Source organism: Corvus brachyrhynchos, unplaced genomic scaffold (assembly GCF_000691975.1).
Source record: "Corvus brachyrhynchos isolate BGI_N302 unplaced genomic scaffold, ASM69197v1 scaffold61, whole genome shotgun sequence".
Classification (NCBI taxonomy): domain Eukaryota; kingdom Metazoa; phylum Chordata; class Aves; order Passeriformes; family Corvidae; genus Corvus; species Corvus brachyrhynchos.
This window is the reverse complement of record NW_008236478.1, coordinates 9785171-9806235: the sequence shown is the minus strand read 5'-3', so window position 1 is coordinate 9806235 and position 21065 is coordinate 9785171. Positions and strand designations below refer to the sequence as shown.

The 21065-nt window shown below is 41.9% G+C and overlaps 1 protein-coding gene across 1 annotated transcript in view; it reads right to left on the bottom strand.

Annotated features, from left to right (window-relative positions):
- Positions 1–21065, bottom strand: part of SORCS3 (sortilin related VPS10 domain containing receptor 3) — a 277450-nt gene that overhangs the window by 67664 nt on the left and 188721 nt on the right. The window contains exons 7-8 of the mRNA XM_008643870.2: positions 17552–17616; positions 10740–10858 (exon numbers count right to left, since the gene is read on the bottom strand). Of these exons, the coding sequence (XP_008642092.2) occupies positions 10740–10858; positions 17552–17616 (184 nt within the window). The remainder of the gene's footprint in view (positions 1–10739; positions 10859–17551; positions 17617–21065) is intronic.

Here is a 21065-nt window from a genome sequence, read left to right as displayed (position 1 = left end):
ATGGTCTGGGTTGGGACCTTAAAAACCATCCAGTTCTTCCTTGTTCTCTTTCAGTTCAACACCATTCCTCCTTGTCCAAAGTCCCCCTCCAGCTCTCTTGTAGCCCCTTTAACTACTGGAAGGTGCCCTAATGTCTTCCCACAGCCGTCTCTTCCGCAGGCTGAACAAAGGCAGTGAGTTCTACTTCTGAAGGATAAATTTCCCGTCTAATACATCCACATCAAACTAAAATTTTCACAGGAGAGAACAGACTGTGCAGTTGATTCATATTGAGTCCAGCTCAAAGGCAAAAATTAATGTTTGCAGTAATTTTATCTCTCTCAGCTCTACAAGCATTGCTCAAAGGATCCCACACTTCTAGGTCATGTTGTCTAAATAGCACAGGGAATATTTAAATATCCCCTCTTCTCTTTTAATATTTATGACCTCCACTGGAAAATCCAAATTTTCAACTGTCACATGAACTGAATGTGTCCAATGACTACTTGGTAAAGACCTTGGGTTCAATATCCACTTCTTCTGATGGGCTGAGATGGTCTTCAACTTGTAGATGAGGACATGAATATTTACGTACTTTGTAAATGCTGTGATGACCAATTAAGATTAGGAACAGTCCAACAATCTTGTAGTTAATCCAGTGAACATAGAGTGGCAAAAATATCAAGGAGTGATCAAATTCCACTTTCTGAGCCACAACGGGATCTACTACAAGGTTTCCACACTCAAAAGGTTTTACACAGTTTTTTTTCACTTTATCCCACTGAAAACTGGTACCTGGAGAGGTTTGTTTGTATTAATTGTTTGTTTGTCTGTCTCGTTTTTAATGCAGAAATTCAGGATTAAAACACTGTTAAAAGTTCAGTATGCAATAGTTAAACTCCCTTCCAGGCTTCTACCTGGACTAGGTCACCTTGACAAGGGTTTAGAAATAGAAATCTTTGAGGTTTGTGGTCTTCCTGAGCCAGATAATATGAAGCCACCCACAATTCTGCTGGCAGGAGCTATGTAAGCTTTTCCCAGCCAGGATCTCATCTTTGCATGATTTACATGCACAGTTATAACAGCTCCAAAAAAATGATCAAGCCTCCAATAAAGTTTTGGCAAGCACTGTGATACAGAATGAATTTTGGAAGGCCCAACTTAATTTATTTTGATGAACTTTTCCTTTTCCTATGAGCAAATGCTCCAACACTGTAAATCCCAGAGATTATGGCAGCATTTTGCCCTCCAATGCCTCCTTTCAGTTCACATTTGATGAATGTCACCCAATTATTTGCTGTGAGCTCATCTGTCATGCTCAGTACAGAATTAGCTGGGTTTGTCTTTTTCCTCCTCCATCACTAATGACTGGATCATTAATCTGTTTTTCTGGATTTCTACTTTATGTGTTCAATTGGGCTTCTGGCCAGTGGAAATGATTCCTATGGACAAATGTGTTTGCCATCAAGCACATCTGTCTTTCCTAACCTGTGTTCTTCCTTCCTCCCTCCAATCATGAGCTACTACTTTTGTTTTATACTTCCACATATTGTATCAAGACGAAGTCTCATCTAACTTATATCAGCTGGCACTTAAGAAGAGAAACATGAGAAATTTCTCTTTAAAAGCCCTCAGAGTCTGAATATGTTGGCTCATTCCCCCTCCTGACCTGTAGTGAGACAGAGTGCATCAAACATACAAGAAAGCAAATACGCTCACAAGACTGCAGAGAATTAGATAAAGTTTCTCATGGAATCTATTTATCTCCATAATTTCTGTGACATGTCTAGGAACACACAAAGCCATTTCTCATGTTAATGATTGGATATGATTCTTTAAGGGCAGGTTTTGCTTCTTTTTTGGTGGTTTTTTTTTTTTAGATTGACGTTCCTCTTAGGCAAAAACACCTGTGATATCTAAAGAGTTTTGAAGGCAAGCAGAAAGAGCTAAGAGGTCCCAGACTACAAAGACGCCCTAGATGATGTCAGGAACTGTAGATCACTGTGCATCAGTCTTCATTATCATCTTCCTGGCTGGCTGATATTGAGACTCATAATTTCCAATGTAAGGCAGGTATTGATGTAACAAACATGAAATTACTAAATCTCAGAAATGCCCCTGGGCTAAGCAGGACTCCATCTGCCTCCTGCTGCTCAAAGAACTTGCAGAAAAGTGAGCAAAAAGCTTGCAGAACCACATTTTTAACTTCTTGTTGAAAGTAAGTCATTAATAGCATATAGTTGATGTTATTTTCAATAAACACCTCACTTGTTTTCCGAGGTGATTCCTCTGCTTGTGGAGTACCCCTCCTTTCTAGCAACATAAAATGAGCTGGTAGGACTCAAAAGTTCAGGAACATTCTATTGTAGCAGCCTCCTGGATCTGTGTTCTCCAGCTCCATAGGGAGCCCTGGCATCCCTCCTCATTGCTATAACTTTAGGTTCCCTTTCTCCTTCTTGTGGGCATAAAATCCCCCAAATCAAAATGTGGGTTAAAGCCCAAAAGAGTTATGACAAGTTCAGCAAGCAGGCTGCTCCACTGACACCCTTAGCAAGGGATTTTGGGGTTCTTCAGAGACAGCCCTGCCTAGGCCTTGCACAGATTTGTGAGTATGAGGATTGAAAAGTTGTGCCTCGTCTCCCAGGTCTAACCACAATTCCAGTCACAAGAGGTTCAGAAGATGAGGGCGAACATTAACCTAGTGTAATGTTCTTCCTTCTTGATTGCCCACCATGGCGAGGAAAAGCAATCTTCCAGATATTTCTGTGTAGTGAGGTTCTCCACTGCCCCAGCATAAATCCCATCATGATAGGTACCATCCAGTCTGAATTATTTCCCTGTGATTTTCATTAATATCATGCCTTCTGCACAGTCATTGGACAATACGCAAATACCGGAGCATGCTGTGCGGTTTCTGTGCACAAAGCACCCTCAAGTTGCCCGGTAAATTCAGCAGGCTTGGAAAACATGACACTCTTTAGAGCATCTCATCCATCACAGAAAATTTGCTACGACAAAGGAGCATTTATTATACTGGCCCAGTCCCTGTTCACCTCCCTCTCCCCTCAGAGCAAAGGTGACACAGCTAAAGGACAGAGTAATCCTGAGTGAAAGTATTGCATTTGTTTTAAAAGCAGCTCCTGCCGAAAATGTGCCACAGTTACACCAAAACACAAGCCACATCAGAGCTGCAGATGCACATTACCCACACAGAAACCAACTTGAGAAGAGCATAATTGTACACATTAAATCTCTCTTTGATTTCAGAGGAAACATATGAGTTTGCCAAGGCAATACTTTACATCTTCAGCTGATCAATCAGACAACGTGAGGGGAGGGGAGAGAGTGATAAAAGAAAGTACAGCACAAAAAGCCCTAGAAAGGAAATCAATAAAAAATAAATAAATAAATAAAGGAAAATGTTAATAGGGTTTTTTATCAAGAGATGTTTAGGCTCAAGTTCCAAATGTGATATTTGGCACAGAAAAGACAAAACTGTGCTAGAAATGGATGAAAAGCACCCAGCAGTGAATAGGAAAGTAGCTAACTACTTATTGCCTGTCTTGCTTTAAGAAGAGCTTTTAACTAGCATGTAGGATGCACTTTCTTTCATCTCTATGGATTAATTTCCCCCACTGGAGCGCTGTCCAGCATTTTAAATAGGAGGGAGAGGAGATCAGCTGTAGCAGGCATTATTCACCAGTAAAACAGGTGTAATCGTGTTCATCATTTAAACGTCTCCATCCTATTAGTTTCATAATAAGCTTTTAATGATTCCTTCAATAAAAGACTCACAGACCAACCCCTACAAGCTGGAGAGTGCTCCATTGTCCCGCCAAACCGTTTTCTCTACCATCGATCGCAAAGATAAAAATCAATCGTAGCTAAGCAGGGTGAAGTTAAAAATAAATTGCATGGATTGATTTCTGTTAAGACCTTTGGCTCCCAGTTAATGGAGGAAAAAATGGAGGAAAGAAATTTATATTTGAACATGGTGTATTTAGTTTCTATGAAAATAAAGAGAAGGCTCTACACTGGGCAATAAATGTTTAAGTTCTCCCCTCTATCCTGTTTCACTGCCGAGAAGTCTCATGTTAATAAAAAAAAATTAAATAAAAACCCTTTTATTCCTGGGGAAATTTAGCACTTATTCTTATTTAAGTTTTTAAATTGATAACTTGATAACTGAGGTCAGGATTCCCTATGAATTAGCATAAGCTCAGCTGTGACTGTTGGTTGAAGTCTTCTCACCTGATAAATGACTTCAATTCAGCAAATATGCTCATTTAGCCTATCCTTAAATACTCAATAAACTTGAAACATACACTCATGTCCTACTAAACATAAGCACTTCCAAGTGTTCCTAAACAATCATAGTTACAACCAGTAATATTATTAAACTACTTCTCTGAGCTGAGCTTAAATATAGATAGCTTCTAGAACCAGGAAATTTTTTCCCCCTCTATAACACCCCAAAGAGAAATGTCCCCCCCACCTGGATTCTAACGTTATAAATAATTTTTTTTTTTTTTTTACTGAGGCTAGGGGAAAAAAAATGTTATCATAACTATATCCATCCTGATAAAACCAGAATTTGATTCAGATATAAAGAAAGTCTGTAAGTGCCATTTTGCATTAAATTACTTCAGCTGAAATTTTTGTACATACTCTGATGAGACATCAGGCATCCAAAAAAGGAAATATTATCCATAGGTTTTGTAAGAAGTTATCAGTGATTGTGGGTGAATACTGACATCTGCACATGTTTTAAGGAGACTTTTCTGATGTAAAAGAAGATTGAATTGGTTCAACAGATTTTGGCAGAAGTGTTTGCTCCTGTGAGCCAGAGGAGTTATTCAGATGTGCACTGTTAAGACTCCCACTCAGCTGCACCACACAACAACCTCTGGAGAAATTCTGTGTTTTTTCTTTCTCACTCAAGCCAGTGAACAGGCTGAGGTGCTGCCCTGCTGTGCAACTCCCTGAATTAGGCAGAAATCTTCTAAGTTCAGAATTACTTCAGAAGGTGAAGAAGAGCCAGATAGAAGACCAGTATCAAAGAAGAGGATTTTGACTTAAACTTTTCCCTTTCCACATGTAATTCCTACAGTTCCTACAAGAACTGCAGCTGCTTCTACACTGCTGCATGAGCAAGATGTGAGTAACCACATCTCTTGCTCTAAATGGCAACACCACAGACCCCATCACATTCAGGAGGATTTTAAACCACAGCCAAGACCCTCTCTCTCTCCCCAGCTGCCCTCACACTCCTTTCTAGCTTCATCACATCAACCTCAAAACAAAGGGCCACCAAGAGAGCAACTTAGCTTTTTGAACATGGAACCTTCGTATGTCCCAGGACAACCTGAAGGAATATGGAGTCAAGAGGAAGATGTGCAGTTCCCAGGAGACTGAATCACAAATGAAATGGCAAAGAAAGAAGACAAGAAAGGTTCCCAGGAGAAGTAGCAGCAGGGGCCAGGTGAGAGACAAGACACTCTTGTGTTTCAGCCTGCAGCTAAACACCTTGATAAATTATGCCATAGGATGGAAAGGGGAAGTGGTACCCATGTTCCCACTCTTTAAAGGCCTTGGAAAATGATAAGGTACTGCCTCTCAGCATGCCTTTCTGGTTAGTGGTGCAAAGCACTCCCCATTTAAAGTGGAAATGGACCAGGATCTAAAGCCAAAGGCCAATCCTTTTCAAACAAAGTTTACAGGGATCGTTCCTTGTCCTTATGAGACCACCAGTCAAAGAGAAATCAGACAGGGCGCATCTCCAAAGGCATTTGTTTGGCCTGCATCACCCCCAAACCCAAACCAGGTATCAGCTGCTAAATCTGAGGAGTCTTCTGTACCCAGTAGCATTGTCACTGGTATGGAAAGTACTGAAAGTCTGAGCTACAATTCAGATCAACTTCAGCTGCTCTCTGCTGGGATAGCAGAGTCTGCAGCATCCTGGAAAAAAATAAAGACATAAAAACAACCAAGACAGGTATTGATCACCTATCCACACATCTCTGCACTGACTTACAGCCAGCTCAAATCAAAAAGGCCAACGTAACCCTGAGGGTCTCCAAATGCTGACAGAGACAGAAGCATAAGAGAGGAATACGGACAGTGATAACTGCATGCTGGACTAGACTGGTATGATCTCTGGGGGGAAAGCCACCCACCTAAGGGTTTACACAACACAGCAAGATTTATAGGGGGAGGGAAATATGAGACCCACATCTACAGCTGGGGAAAAAAAAGAAAGAACAATTTTCAGAGACCAAATCCTTCCTCAAGTCCCTTAGGATCTTGTGAGTATGCCCAAAATCTTATCTGTCCCTTTCCTAACTCTATCAGTTCCTACTCATAAAAAACAGTGTGTCTCCCTGTAAACTTTGTCCCACTGATGTCCTTAGGTCACCAGCACTATAACAGTAGTAGTGCCAGCAGGCTTCATGTCACACATTCTGAAGAGTTTCATCACTGTTTGTCCCTCTCCTGATACCTAGGCTTCTGTGTGAAAACAGTCCTCACACAGGTCTGCACTGGGAATGTCATCCCTCTCCAACAGTGGCCAGGCTCATCCAGGGTGGGACTCTGGCCACCCAGAAAAACCACGGAGCCATTGCACCCGAGATGCTTGCACATAACCTTTGGGCAACCAGCAACAGCTACTTTAACTTGGCAATACTCAGCTGTCTATGGCACCTACAGGTCTGCCCACAAGAATGCTGCTCTCTGCAAAAAGCACTGTCCCAGAGCAAAGCTGATTCCCAGCAAATGCACGAATTCATACCCCCAGGACTTCTCAGACCACCACAAACAAGCAATAGTGTACTGGGACTTATGTGGCCCAGACTCTCCTCACTGCCTGCAGTAAGTGGTGACATTTGCTCGTGCTTTCCTGCATTTTTAGTGGGAAATTTTGATCTGTTGACAAGGAAACATACACAAATTATTCCTCCTCTTCTCTTTAAAAAACCAAGTAGCATTGATATTATTTTTTTACTTATAGGAAAATAAAAAAGGTGTTCTCCAAACAATGCTGTCTCAGTCAAAATAGAATTTCCTGAAAAATAGTCACCATTTTAATTAAAGCCTATTTAATTTTCAACACTTTTCAGCAACCTGAGCAATTCCACTAGAAATAATGATACAAGACCTGCTTGAAAAATACCTTTCCCAGAATTCCCTCTGTAATTTATTTTTTAACATATTAATTCTCCAAAGTATCAGTACTCTATACTCAGACATAAACCAAAAGACTATCCCTGATCCCTGTGTCTTATAATGTAGGCTCTGCACATGAAAATACTGTAGCATTTCAGGTAATTGTCAGGAACCAAATCTTCTAGGCAGTTGCAGGTTATGTCTGCACCTGAGTTTGGAAAGTGATACTGAATGAGTACTCACTAGAGCACAGTTATGTAATTGAACACCACTGACACAGATATTAAATGGCAAATTTATCATCAAATTAGCTCCTTTTTGGCTATAGTAAATAAGTCCAGATATGTTCCAAGGTTTTATCACAAATAAACGACCTTTTTTGCAAGTTGTATGAATTTTAAGTATTAATCATGAAAGAAGATGATGATATTGACTCCTGGTTACACCAGAGCATACTGTGAACTGAATGAAAACTTACACATGCAAGAGAGGGTAAGATTTCCTCTTAAAGTATCAATTTATGCAGGATTATCCAATCCAATCTTAGTGGCATGCTAGGCATCCTTAAATAACTATTGATCAATCGAACAGAAAGTCAGTCAATAAATTCAGAGTGATGTCCTACCGTTTTATTCATTAGAATTCTTCCTACTCTCTCTTAGTAACTATTTCTTTCTTCCTTCCACATTACCTTTTACATCTTTCCTCATGGGCTATGTTATTTATCTCTTTTGCCTGGTAACCAGTGCCAGTCTTTTAAAACTCTCTTCAACAGAAAAGAAATTTTCAAGCATAAGATAATTCTCATTTTCTTTCTTCGTACTGTAATTCTGCAAGATCCTTTCAGAAGTGCTGCACAACAGGAATCATTGATTTATAATGGCATTATCATACCTTCTGTGCTCTTCTTTCCCCTAACCATTATGGATCACTGTATCACGTTTGCTTCGAGTGCACAGTTACACAGGTTAATGTTTCCCAGCAATCTTACACTACAGGCCTGTTCATCAACTTGGTTAAAATGGATATTCACTAGTAAATAACTGTATGCAGATAATCTGAAACATCGATAGCAATAGCTGGAGTTCATCCTCCCTAACTTTAGCTGTCACAAAATTTGGGGTCTTCACTAAGCTCTACTTTGGTTCCTTCTAATATTAAAGAGAAAGGCATATTCAAAGAGAAACCTATCTCATGCTGAAATAGGTGAAATAGGAGATAAATTGACCCTGAAAGTTTTGATCTCTCCACTCACTTTAGAGGAGCACTGACTACAGATTTAGACTAAAAAATCTGCTGGTTTAATGACAAAAGTTAAAAGAAACAAGTTCCTCTCTCCACTCCAAGACATTAATTCTGATTTGTTCCAGAACAGACATATCAGAACTCATGCACCAACCCTTTATGCAGCTATTAAACCTCACCAGGTTCTTAACATTTAATTTGATATTTATTTATTCATTTCTGTCTAATATTTAAAAATCTGAAGACCTGGCTCCCACACTTCTGTCCAAGATTATCCAGACTGAACAATATGTGCGAGACACTGCAAACAGTCAGTCTGACACATCCCATAATAGGCAGCAACATCACAAGGTTTGTGAGACTAATAACATCCAGGACATATCAGCACTCCTACATATGTACCAAGCTAACACTCTGCATAGTCCATTGACCATGTGCTGGACACGGTGGATTTAGCACACCTTCAGCTCAGAGTGTGCTGTGAATCTGAAGTGCCTGCGTGTCACTCCAGCACTGCATGGACTCAATCCCTGCCCAGCGTCTGCAGCCACTTACAGCTGGCTGCAGGACAGGCAGAAACCCTGCCAGTGTGATACAAAAAGCAGGGAAAGGGAGAGACAGCCTGGGAATGGAGAGTCTCCTGCCCAAAGCAGAAGCAACGTTCTGTGTGTATATTTAACAGCTTTTTGAAGCGTGGGGATGTGATTTTCAAGTCAAACACCCATTAAGCTATAATAAAACCTTGCTAAGAATAGTCAAGGCACTTGAGTATTACATATACATACATGCATGTGTTTGTATACATACACACACTTTTTTTTAACTTGAAGCATTTAGCAGCTAATAGCCTGAGCTGCTCACTGCTGATTTGAGGCAGAGGAACACACGCATCAGGCCCATGTCGTTGCTGTGAGATCAAGATTCTAAACAGAGTGGCCTTGTTTTAACACAAGTGAGAGCTGTAGAGTCAGAAATGTCTGTAAGGCCTCATGCTTAAAGAACTGGATGTTCCACAACACCTTTAGCCACAGACATAAACCACCACATTAAGAGAGTCTCTCTAAAATACCCCTTGGAGAACAGAGCATTTATCGATCAGAAAGCCGTTGCCTTTAGTCAAATCATGACTTAATAAGTTGCAAAAACTGCATTCACAGTGTTTTCTAGCAGTGGGTGTCCCCCATGCCAAAGGAAGCAGTAGCAGGCTGGGTTTCATGGGGGATTCAGGGGAGCTGTAGCTCCCATGGCAGTAGGTCATCTCCAGAGCAGCAGACTCCCCCACTCTCAGAATTCTGCCAATGTTACTCAAATGCATGCAGTTTTCATACTCCCACATGTATGTCCTCCCAGGCCATAGGGATCCAGTCCTCCACCTAATCCCAGCACAGAAATATCAGTCTTCCCATTTATAAGAAAGTTTTACAATAAACAGAGCAAAACTTTCTCATAATTCGGATACAGTCAAGAAAAATGCTCCCTAAAGGGAATAAAATAGAAACTTACTGTGACCCAGTCTCACTCAAAAAGGGAAGTGTGTGTCTTTTTTGTACCACCTGAATCCAATCCTCATCTCATTTTGTTCCCCCTGCTTCAGCACTGGTGACAAGCAGTTAACATCACCATGTCTGTAATCTCTGTGTCTCCTGAGCTTCCCACGATCTGGAATCACCACAGCCTGGCTCTCAGTTTTTAACCAAATGGCACATCTTCAGGAAGTGTTCTTCCAGACTGTACTATTCATTCTCAGTCTTCCACAGACACAAAATTTTGAGAGATGGCCCTGTTCCATCCAGCCCATGTATTCTCAAAAAATCTCAAAAACATGTAGTTTCTCATTCGATTTCTGTCACTTTCTCCTCATCTCCAAAATCATCACCAACTGACAAATTTACAGCCATCTTTCACTTTGAAGTTGCCCTGTAACATCTTTTCTCAATCTTTCTGCTCTTTTACCTCCTACTGCAAATTTTGGTTCACTCTGTTAGCATTACTTGACTGTCAAATCAGCATAAACCTTTCCAGTTGTTAAAACAATCATTCACACCTTTCCTTTGTTCTCCTCTGTTCTCCCCAACTCATTTTTAGCTCCTTTGTATTTTACAAGTAGCCACACAGTTGTGAAATCCATGGACCCTTAATGAACAAACTTTAAAAATATGTAAGATTCAAGACATGTGATGAGCAGAGAGATCAAGTGCTTTGTGTCAGACTGCAGAGCCAACGGGATGGACTCCCAGCTCTTATGAACTGTGGTTCCATGTGCTTATCCTAAGACTATGCCTCCTCCCTTGCACAGAAAAAATTCCTTGTGCAGGCAGAATTAATGTCCCTGTTGTACAAAGGCAACGTACCTGGATGAAGATGTATTCATCCTGCACAACAAGGGAGCTGACATCAATGGAGCGCGAGAAGGGCCCACTCCTTTTGGTCTCGGAGCACTCCTGGATCCGACAGGTCAAATAGTGGGTGTCTGCAATGGGAGAACATGGACACATGAGTTCCCAGGTAGGAGCCACTTGGCTGTAAACACCATCAGCAGCTCAAAAGAAGTTCTCATCTCCAACTAGGCAGATGTTATTTCATGATCTGCCTCCAGCCTTTGACACTGTAACTGCTCTCTGAAGTTAGGAATTCATCACACTTCGACACTTTGCCATTCCCTTCCCTATTGTGCAGACATCCCTCAGGAGACTGAAGCTCAAACCATAAATGAAGGGTACCAACCATAAGTGCATCAGAAAGCTGATGATGAAACCATATGGAGCAGAAGAAGCCACCCAGGTAGAAATTACCAACTCCAATACCCTTCCAGAAATCATATCCCAGTCTTCCCTCTGAAACATCCTAGCCTTGTTGACTGATTTTAACTGTGGTAGTAAAACACAAAAAAAAGCAAAAAAGCCCAAACCAACACTATTATTTAACTTATTTTGCTGTGAAAATGACAAGCATCTCCCAAAATTAAATCTTTATAGCCAGCATAGGCTAGGAATGAAAATGCCATGGACATGAAATAGCTGAAGAGTCCCAACAGCAGTTATATGCACTGCAAGAAGCATCAAATGCTTCTGTCTAGAGAGAAGATGAGAAGAGCATCACACTAATGAGATCTTGTCAGGCCTTGGTGTTGTTTGAGAGGAGGAACAGGACTGGGAGAAGAACATGAAGACAACAGAAGGAAAAGGCACACATACAGAAACTTAGAATAAGAGAGACGTGCTCACTTCCAGCAAGTTGAGAGGGGTTATAGGGGGTTAAGCATTATTTCACTCAGGCTAAGAAAGGGCCTCATGAAACAGAACAATGAAGGTACTGTGTTTCTGGATGTGTGTAATCTAAATATGCCATCTCTGCTTTTCAGCTGCTCTTCTGAAAACTGTAAATCAGGGAGAAAATGAAAATACTACTAGGATGACAGCTGGAGTGATAAAAAGGGTCATATCTTTTGCAGTGTGGCACTTCTACAGGCTTCCCAGATTCAAATGCTTCTTTGCTTTTCTACAAAGGGTGAGGACAGACCATCAATGAAGTAAACAGCAAGTTAATAAGGGCTGGGGTGAGCCTGGTGCAGTGATTTTAGATCACAACAGAACCTTCTAACATGGATCTTGTCAAATTGAGCCCAAAATGATAAAAGAGAAGTTTAAAAAGACAGTCACTATCCCAGAAAAGCTGCTTACAGGATTCTCCATCCCAAAAGAATCTGCCTTGTCCTTAGTCTGTGTCCTTGCAGTGACAGCAAAATGTGGGGCAGCGGAAAGCTCTGGAGGGGCACAATTGAAATCCTCCAAGATTCAGCCAGCTGCCTTCCCAGATGCTAAAACAAGATTCACAGACTGGTAGTTTCCTCTTTTATAGTCTTGTCTCACCAACACTCTTAAAAATGCAAAAAGAATGCAAGTCAGAGGCATTAATAATTAGACTAATAATTTCTAAAATATTTTGTCTAAAAACATCACAAACTACAACCAAGCTTTAATCTGATAAAGGTCCATGCCCAACCACCCAGTGACTGAAGGCCCCTGTTTGAAGGCTGCAGACCTGGTTCTGGGTTGATGCTCCAGGGATTCCAGGTTAATAAGGGCTACCTTAATAAGGGCTGAGTCAGAGCAGTCGCACAGGTCTGGTGCAGTAATGAAATCACAGTCCCACTGAGGATGCTAAAGCGGCAGAAAATGTTGCTGGTGCCAGCTCAGAGTGGTGATTAAAGTGCATGGTGAAAAACACCTGACCTGGAGACAGTGCCAAATAACCAGAGTATTGGAGCTGTGCTTTCTCCCAAAATAAAATACCACCAGCAGCAGCAGAGAGGTCAGACTTTCAGCTGGCATAAATTAAAGTTCTTCATCAATTGATATACACACACTTGGCCCAGAGCTGCTATTTAGCTCCTCAGTGTGGAACCTAGGACAACCTTGCAGTGGATAAAAGCAACTCCTCAGAAAACAAGATGGTCTTAAGTGCTGCCATGCTATCCAAAGAGATCAACAGCAGTGACTTGCTCTTTGAGGTAGCTCTAAAATTAGGCAGAACAAGGAGGAGAGGTCAGGAGTTGTATTTTTAGAAGCTCATTCCCTCTAGTACGTTCTCCCACACAGTCGCCTGGATATTCTTATCCTTCCAAAAAGGGAATAATTTGCTGCTGCTGAGTGACAGAATGGGAAGAGGAATAAAAACCTGTCACAAATAAACGCAGATAAATCACAAGTGTTGACATGACAACGAGCTTCCTGCCTATCAGGAAATGTGTCATTTTGAGTGTCTTACACCAGCAATCAAATATACTCAAAGAATGGCACCTGATTAATATTCACAAGGAGATGGTGGTAGAGAAGGGGGGTAGCTCACTACCCATTTTCCATTTAGTCTCTTATTTATTTGTTTTCATATATTTTAAAATACAAACCTATTAAAAAAAAAAACCAGACACAAATAAAATATCTTTAAACCTGTCTGCTTTAGGATACCAGATAAAGTTAAGTCTTGCTTTTTTCCCACTTCCCCAAAAAAAATAAAAAATAATTCCCTTTAAAATACGTTAAAAAATCCAGTAAAAAATGCAGCAGCACCCAGTTCAGTTCCCACTTGTGTGCAACTCAAAGTGAGAAACAATCTCAAGTCCCTGCTCAAGCTCCTTAAAGGGTGCCATTCACAGGGCACATCTTCTCAACATAGAAAGTACAGGGTCTCTCAACAAAAGTCTCAATTTAAGAGAGAAGAGACCATCCTAACTTCCAAGCTAATATCTCCCTCTCCTCCAAAATGAGGTAATTTTGCACCCCCCTTTTGCACAGACACAAGGTAAAAGGACATCCACCTAGAGAGGCAGGTGACATGAGACTAAGCCATGCCTCCAAAGCCTTGCATACCTATCACTGAGAGGTGTATTTCTTAAGGGAGGTTGTTTCTATCTGGGGATTCCTTCCAGTTTATGCATTGTCCTATACAACACCAGAATTAAAGGGTGTTTTGGTTTTCAGGGTTTTTTTCGCCTGTGGATTTTTTGTTACTTTTGGGATTTTTATTATATGCCACTGCAAAAGGAGTTGAGAAGAGCTCCCTACTTCCCAGACAGCATTAAAAACTTCTCATGCTTCTAACCAACATCCAGCCACTTTCTCAGCTCATCTGTGAATGTGGCAATATGGACATCGAGCAGCCTGGAAGGCTTGCTGTAGCTCAAATCCCAGCATCCATGCCTCCGCACAAACCCTCCCCACCTCACTTAGGATTAGGGAATGGCTTTCACAGATGTGCAGCCATTTTCCAGTTGAGGAGCTTGAACCGCCTCCTCATTGCTATTTAACACAGTCTTCCATCTTGAGATTCTGGAATGTATTTTTACCCTTTTTGAAGTGACAAAAAGGAAACAATTTCTTGAAACTGGAAGGGACAAACTGGTGAGATAAGCCGAGCTACCAAGTCTCATCTATTCCTGCCAGCCATGCCAGCTTTGGCAGGAAGCAGGAGCACAAGAGGCTCTCCCCAGAGACGTGGGTCCCTGAAGGGAGGCAGTGAGACAGTCAAACCTGTTGTGTCACTGTGCTGAAGGCTGCAAAGGGCCAACCTGTGAGCAGGTCACTGTGAGTTACAGAGACACAGGACCGCAATTCCTGCTCCTTCCTTAATAAGGCAGCTGAAAGCGGGGATGGCTGGCCAGCATGGCTAACAGGGAGAAGGGCAGCTGATGGAAACAAGTTGCATTGGCAGATTGGCTCAGCTTAAATCAGGTCCTGGTCTTAGGCAAGATTTAAAATCGTAAAATCATGAAGGTTTCCATGGGAGGAAGAAAAAACTCACTGGCCTCAATAATTTTTCCCCCAAAGAAAAAGACATGTAGACTCTCCAGGAATTAGTTACACTGTTTTATCTTTCTGGTTAGCTTTTTTCCCCCTCTTTTTCCTATAATTCAAATCCTGTTTATTGCACCGTATCTGTGAGCGGGGCAAAGATTAGCTCACCGAACATCAGAAAGTTCAATATATCCTTCCCAGGAATGCTGGTGGGTGCTTGTGTCAGTGTGTTCATAATAGTTCCCTTGCATCCAGCCCTGTCCTTGCTGCTGCCTATTACACCCTGGCAGAAGGCACAATGCCCAAGGCTCCTACATATTTTTATAATACAAAAATGCAAGCCTCGATTATTATTCTGCTACAATGATGCTGCCAAGATGTCGAAAAAATGTGAAAAACTTCATCTGCTACAAAAGATGGGAACAGCTTGAGATCAGATAGGCACTAGAATTATCAGCATCTTGCAGTATTTAAGGAGACTAGACATGGGGCAGATGGGTTTTTCAGAGACACAACCATTTCTAATGACTGGACAGACAAAACCATGTGGCAAGATGTCTTGAAGGACAGACACCACGGAGGTGAACAGGACTTCCAGCTCCCAGATCCATAAGCTTATTGATAGCCCTGACTCATTTATGGATGAATGAGACTCCAGCATGCCCCACCACCTGCTCCCAGCTCCAGAGCACGTAAAAAATAAAAAAAAAAAAAAAAAAAAAAAAAAATTAAATCATCAAATTCAGGAGTCTAATCCTAATACCATTTCCTTTCCTTCCCCTCCCTTCCCCACCGCTTTTTCTCTTTACTTTTTTTTTTTTTTTTTTAATGAAATGCATGGAGGAAAACAGAAGAAGTGGAAAGAAAAATGCCCAATCTAGAAGAATAATGTATTTTTCAAGTAGCCAGTGACATTGAAGGCATGGATTCTTCTACCTGAATTGAACTACGCAATGGGAATACTTAAATCCATGTCTGTTAATGCATCAAATAAGTGACTGGGCCACCAGACTGACCTAAAAGAGGCATTAGAGAAGCCTTTCCTTCCTTCTGCATAATACTGAGGAAAACTTCCATCAGAAACTTTCTGATCGAGAGGAAGTAACTGTGGGGCCCTGTTTTCCAGCAGGTGTAAGTGCCTCAGCCATTTCACTGAGCACATAAAGGCCCAATTTGGTTACAGAACTAACTGGGAGAAAAGTTCAGCACCCCATTCCTGAGCACCCAGAGCTGTACAGTAGTGCTCTGGGGAGGCTGTCATTGCTCTGTAACACAAACTAAGATTCTTTTAAGCTTTAAAACCTCTAATTGGAGCAACACTGTTCTTTTGTGCTGTGCTGGGAGAGGAGTCATTTGGTACACTCCAGCAAGGCCAGCACAGCCCAGCTGGTCTGGGATGGTGCCTGCAATGGGGCTGTTTTGCTGACACCACCAGCCAAGCCTGACTTTCAGTGGAACCCTCAACACCATTAGCTGCCAATTTCAAAATGCTGAATTTATACATTAAACAAGAATGAAGAGCAAACCCCTGAGCAAACAAGACCTGAAGGAAGAGAGCTGTCTGTAAGCTGGGGATACATCTTTCAAACATTTACATCCTTGACATATCCAATATTCAAATAGCTGGGTGAGCAAGTTTAAACTTAGTTTGAAAACAGACTCCATCAGCAGTTTGTTTGCTTGCTTACTTGTTTTTTTTTTGTTTTTGACCACTTCTCCCATCATACCTGTGACAGTACACACAGCAGCAAAGGCACTGAAGATGCCTCCCTACCTTGTCCACCCACCTGTCGGCCTGTTTCGCTTTTTCCACATATTCAACAAACAGCTGTCACCCCTGAGCTTTTATTGCCTGATATTTATTCAGCTGCCATCACTAAATAGCTGTGGGAGGCCAATGAGTGATATTAGAAATCCACCACCTCAGAGAAGCCAACTTGATAGACAGGAGTTTGTTCACACATCTGGCCTACGCAGTGCTTGACTAAAACAGAGAAAAGTTTTCAACCAACAAAAATGAGGCTTTTTCCCCCCAGAAATCCCCTAACTCTTCAATCCTGTGCTGGTTTTCTACACTGACCCTGCACCAAAAAGGGACACTTGTCCCACTGCTCCCATTTCCTCACACTGGAGTAAAGTTCCACACCAGAAGCAGATGCATTGCTATGCTGCAGTTCCTGTGAGAAATATCTAGAACACTTTGGAGAGAGTAAGTCAACTTACATCTAATACCATTGTCTTTGCTGGAGATTAACTACATAGGAATCCATTCCACTGCAAATGTGACTAGATTCATTTCAGTGAGGAGTTAAGAATTTTTTTTCCTATTTCCTGCTTTAGATCCAGGCACCTTTTCAAGGCCCATAATGTTTTATTATGGAACACCTATTCATACATTATGAATATAGCAAAACTAAAAAATACTTTCAGTACAAAACAAAGGGGCATAGGGACATTCTGGCCAGAGAATAAGTCTGACTCCAGGTAATTTCTCAAATTCCCAGGTACCACCCAGCTGTTTTGAGCACCTCTGGAAGTCCACAGAGGTTCCATGGCACAGTGCTGGTAGCCCAGCTCTTTACAATTGATATAAACTACATGATACTGGAACAGCTAAATAGGGAACAGAACAGATGTCTCCTTAGCTCAACAGATTGTGCTTCTGTCCACCCTCTCCACAGACACAAGCACTGCAGCCCATGACTTTCCCCTGCAGTCTCAGGATAAGAGCATCACATCAAACCCCATGACCCACATCTCCCCTACCAATTAAAATGTAAATGGGGAGGTAAAATGGGTAAAGTGAATTCTCATTCCCACTCCATTCTTGGCTCAAAGCCCAGTTTTTAGCATTGGCTGCAGGCACTCACGTCCATCAGCTGTCCGGGCTTCCATGTGCACAAGGTCAGGTTCTTTATCCAAACCAGCCACTGACCTGGGAGGACAGAGAGAGAGAGAAAGAGAAAGAAGACAGCCAGTTAGCTGAAAGGCTGCGATCAGACAGAGATGGTGAGGGAAAGCAAAACCAGTTCAAACCTACCTTGGGACACCTGGTATGTAGGTCCCCATCTTGTAACATCTCATCTCCCTTGTGTTTCTACACAGACCACACTCAGGGGCCCTACACCAACCTTCCCAGGCACAGGAGAGTGATCCTGCCTGTCCCCTGTCTACAAGATCAAGACTACCATGACCGTCCCTGTGGTGGCAAAGAGAGCTGGTCCCAAGACCCAGTAAAATCAGAGTTCTGTTTTAATGCTGAAGGAAAACCAAGGGCACAGCAGCCTCATGCCTTCAGAAAGCAAATTAAAAGGAGGTTTTATTTGGCTGATTAGAGACACGAAAGACTAAGTTTCCTAACTTGCCCCTGATTTGCTGGGCAGTCTTACCGTTGTTTACCTCCATTTCTCCATCTTCAAAAGAAAAACAGTGAAGCACATATGGTGAATTTCTGATTTGAAAAAGGTGAGAAAGCATTCATTATTCACACCATGACCCCATGCCATCCATGGTCCTTGATAATTATGGAACAAGGCACGAGGAGTTTCTTTAATCTCACTAGCTGAAACTCAAGCACCCCAAGCCAAATCTTCCTGTGCATTGTTATTTACTCCCTAAAAATGTTTTTCAAAGCACATTAAAAAGATACCTTTCCTCCTGGAAGAGGGAAAGTCAAGCCCAGAAGAGAAATGTTATTATTAGTGTCCTGGATGATAAGAATCACTGAGAGATGAACATTTAGTCCTAGCAATGGCTAGCAGGGGAAAAAAAAATCCATAGATGTCCACGTGATTTATGGTGCTGCCTCTCCTGAGTTAACCACAGGGTTAGATTAAAAAGGGACAATGACAAAAATCAGTTTCTAATTTGGTGTGAGTTGAATTTGATACAGTAGATTGTAAATAATAGATTCCCTCTGAGCCAGCCAACGTTCAGAATTCCCCAACGTTCTGAAAACATTTTAATCACATTCTTTCGCTGTTTTCATCCTTGGGGCATCAACAGCAGAAACATTAAAAATAATAATAATAAAAAAAAATACAGATGCTCTGATATATTTTTGTGAATCCCACAAAAAACACAGCAACTGAAGCAACGACAAACATATAAATGTGCTGGAGTTCAGCTAAGATCAGCCAGTGCTGCACATGTCAAAACAACTACATTATGACCCACTTGTGTAGGTAACTGAAACTGGCACCGCTCGTTAACGAGGGCACCACATCGATAGCAAGTCCATTCACAACACACTGAATTGTGGCCAAAAGATAGCAACACAACAGAACAAAGCAGCACGGGCAGGGCTTTCATCATTCCACTCACAGTGAGAAACAGTCTGCTCCTTAATCGCTACCATCAGTTCCAGGGTGATCCCACAAGGAAGAAAGTGCTGTCTGTTATTAGTAAGGATGCCAGAATGAGCCTGAGTTCCTGTGATCAAGCAGTTATTGGGGTCAAATCTTCCCACTACATGGACACAGTTAAAAGTGACAGTAGGATACATAGAAATTCCTTTAAATATCAGTGAAAAACATTAAAGTGTGCTGCAGTATTAGTCCCCAACGTATATAGAAAGTAGTCTTTCTAGTCCATTGCAGAAGCTTTCTGCCTTTTTCAGACGAGTAGCACTAATTGCTGTAATTTCAGTCATTCAGCAAGCATCACCCTTGCCTATGACATGCCAATAGGGACTACAGGGATACTATCATATCTATTCATCACAACTTTATGAAACAGAGTGCTAATTTCAGCATTTTGAGGCAAAGGTTGGGAACACTTTAGGGACTTGCCCTGCAGCCCTTCCCAACAGGTTTCCTACTTAAATTCACCCTTAAATGCACTCTTCTGGCATCCATCCTTCTGGAAGCCAGACACCAGGACTTCTACTCAGAGCCATTTGGTGTGTCCTGACACCACAATGTCAGGTGGCCTTACCTGGTCCCCTGACACCCTCTGGGTCATCCCCCCCCCCAGATGGAGAGGGCACTGTATCTCCCCCTGTGGCAATGGGGCAAACCTGTTCCTGGCCCAGATAATAAGAGACATCAGTCTGTGACAATACTATTCATTCTAAAAGGGACTGTAATTAGAAGAACCTAAGCATATCCCAACAAAATCCAGAATACTCATTACCATTGTGCATTTGCATACACAAGCTCTGTGGATCTACTCATAATGCCTATTAAGTGTGCACCAGGGAATGAGAGTAGTCTCCTGAAACATGTCATTCTAGCTTGAAGTTCCTTTCCAGTGCCATTTACTTGTTCCCTTAATTAGTTTTGACAAGCCTAATAGTTCTTTTCAGAATAACAATGATGACAAAAAAGGACTAGCACACAGCACACCCCTCGTATTCCTCTGTTCACCAAATAGTGCTCTGCAAGTCAAAAAGCTCACAAAGTGTTTTGCAACCCAAAATCAAGAGAGGCTCCTCTATCTGCAGGCAGATAACAAGCCTGAAAAGTGATGCACTGGTCATCCTTCCTTCGCTTATACCAATGACTGATTGCAAAACAGATCCCCAGTCAATGCTGTTTCTTCATGCCTCACCTCACATCTGTTCCCACTGGCAAAGAACAGAGCTTTGCTTTGCATTGCTCTGACTCTTGAATTCAGGTATTTTTAGTAAATGGTCTCTCGTCATTTGTCTGGAGGAGCTTTACATGAAGAATGCAAAAAAGTCAGCAGTGGAAAGAGCAAGATGTAAATGCAGATCCTGAAGCACAGCTGCAAAAACACACACACAGACTAAAGCTACTCCTTTATCCCTTTATCCTGTTGTAACTCTCCAGCCTTGAGAATTCACTACAACAACCTCTCAGGTCTGCCAATACAGGAGCAGCAAGAAAACAAGAAGAGACACATTCATAGCCTTGTATTTTCTCACACATTATCTCTCTGAAGAACATCTGGAGGATGCACTGTTCAATATTATTTAAGCAACTGAAGCTTGTTGAGAAGAGATGTCAGCATCCCGACTTACAGAACCAAGTGCAGCCCACAGAGTGGGGTGGCTGGGTAAGGCTTTCATGGTGCTCTGGCTGACAGCTCTGTTCAGAGGCTTACAAAGACAAGAGTATTTAACACTCAGGAGCCCAAGGTCCTGACCCAGGTCACACCTCAGGCTCCGTGCACAGCTCAGCTCTGTATTCTCTATGTACAGAAATACCAGACAGCAAAATTTAAACCAAGGTTCACAAAATGCACCTGTGTGTGCTGCTGTCTTGGATGGCCATAGGGAGTAAAAAAAGGCACCCTCACTGTGAGGAATGGAGCTAAATCAACATCCTCCACCATCCCTGCTCATTAATCACCCCTCACATGAGAAAATGCTGAGAGGATGCAAGCAGTAGTGACAGGAAAGGTCAGTTTTTCCTGCCGACA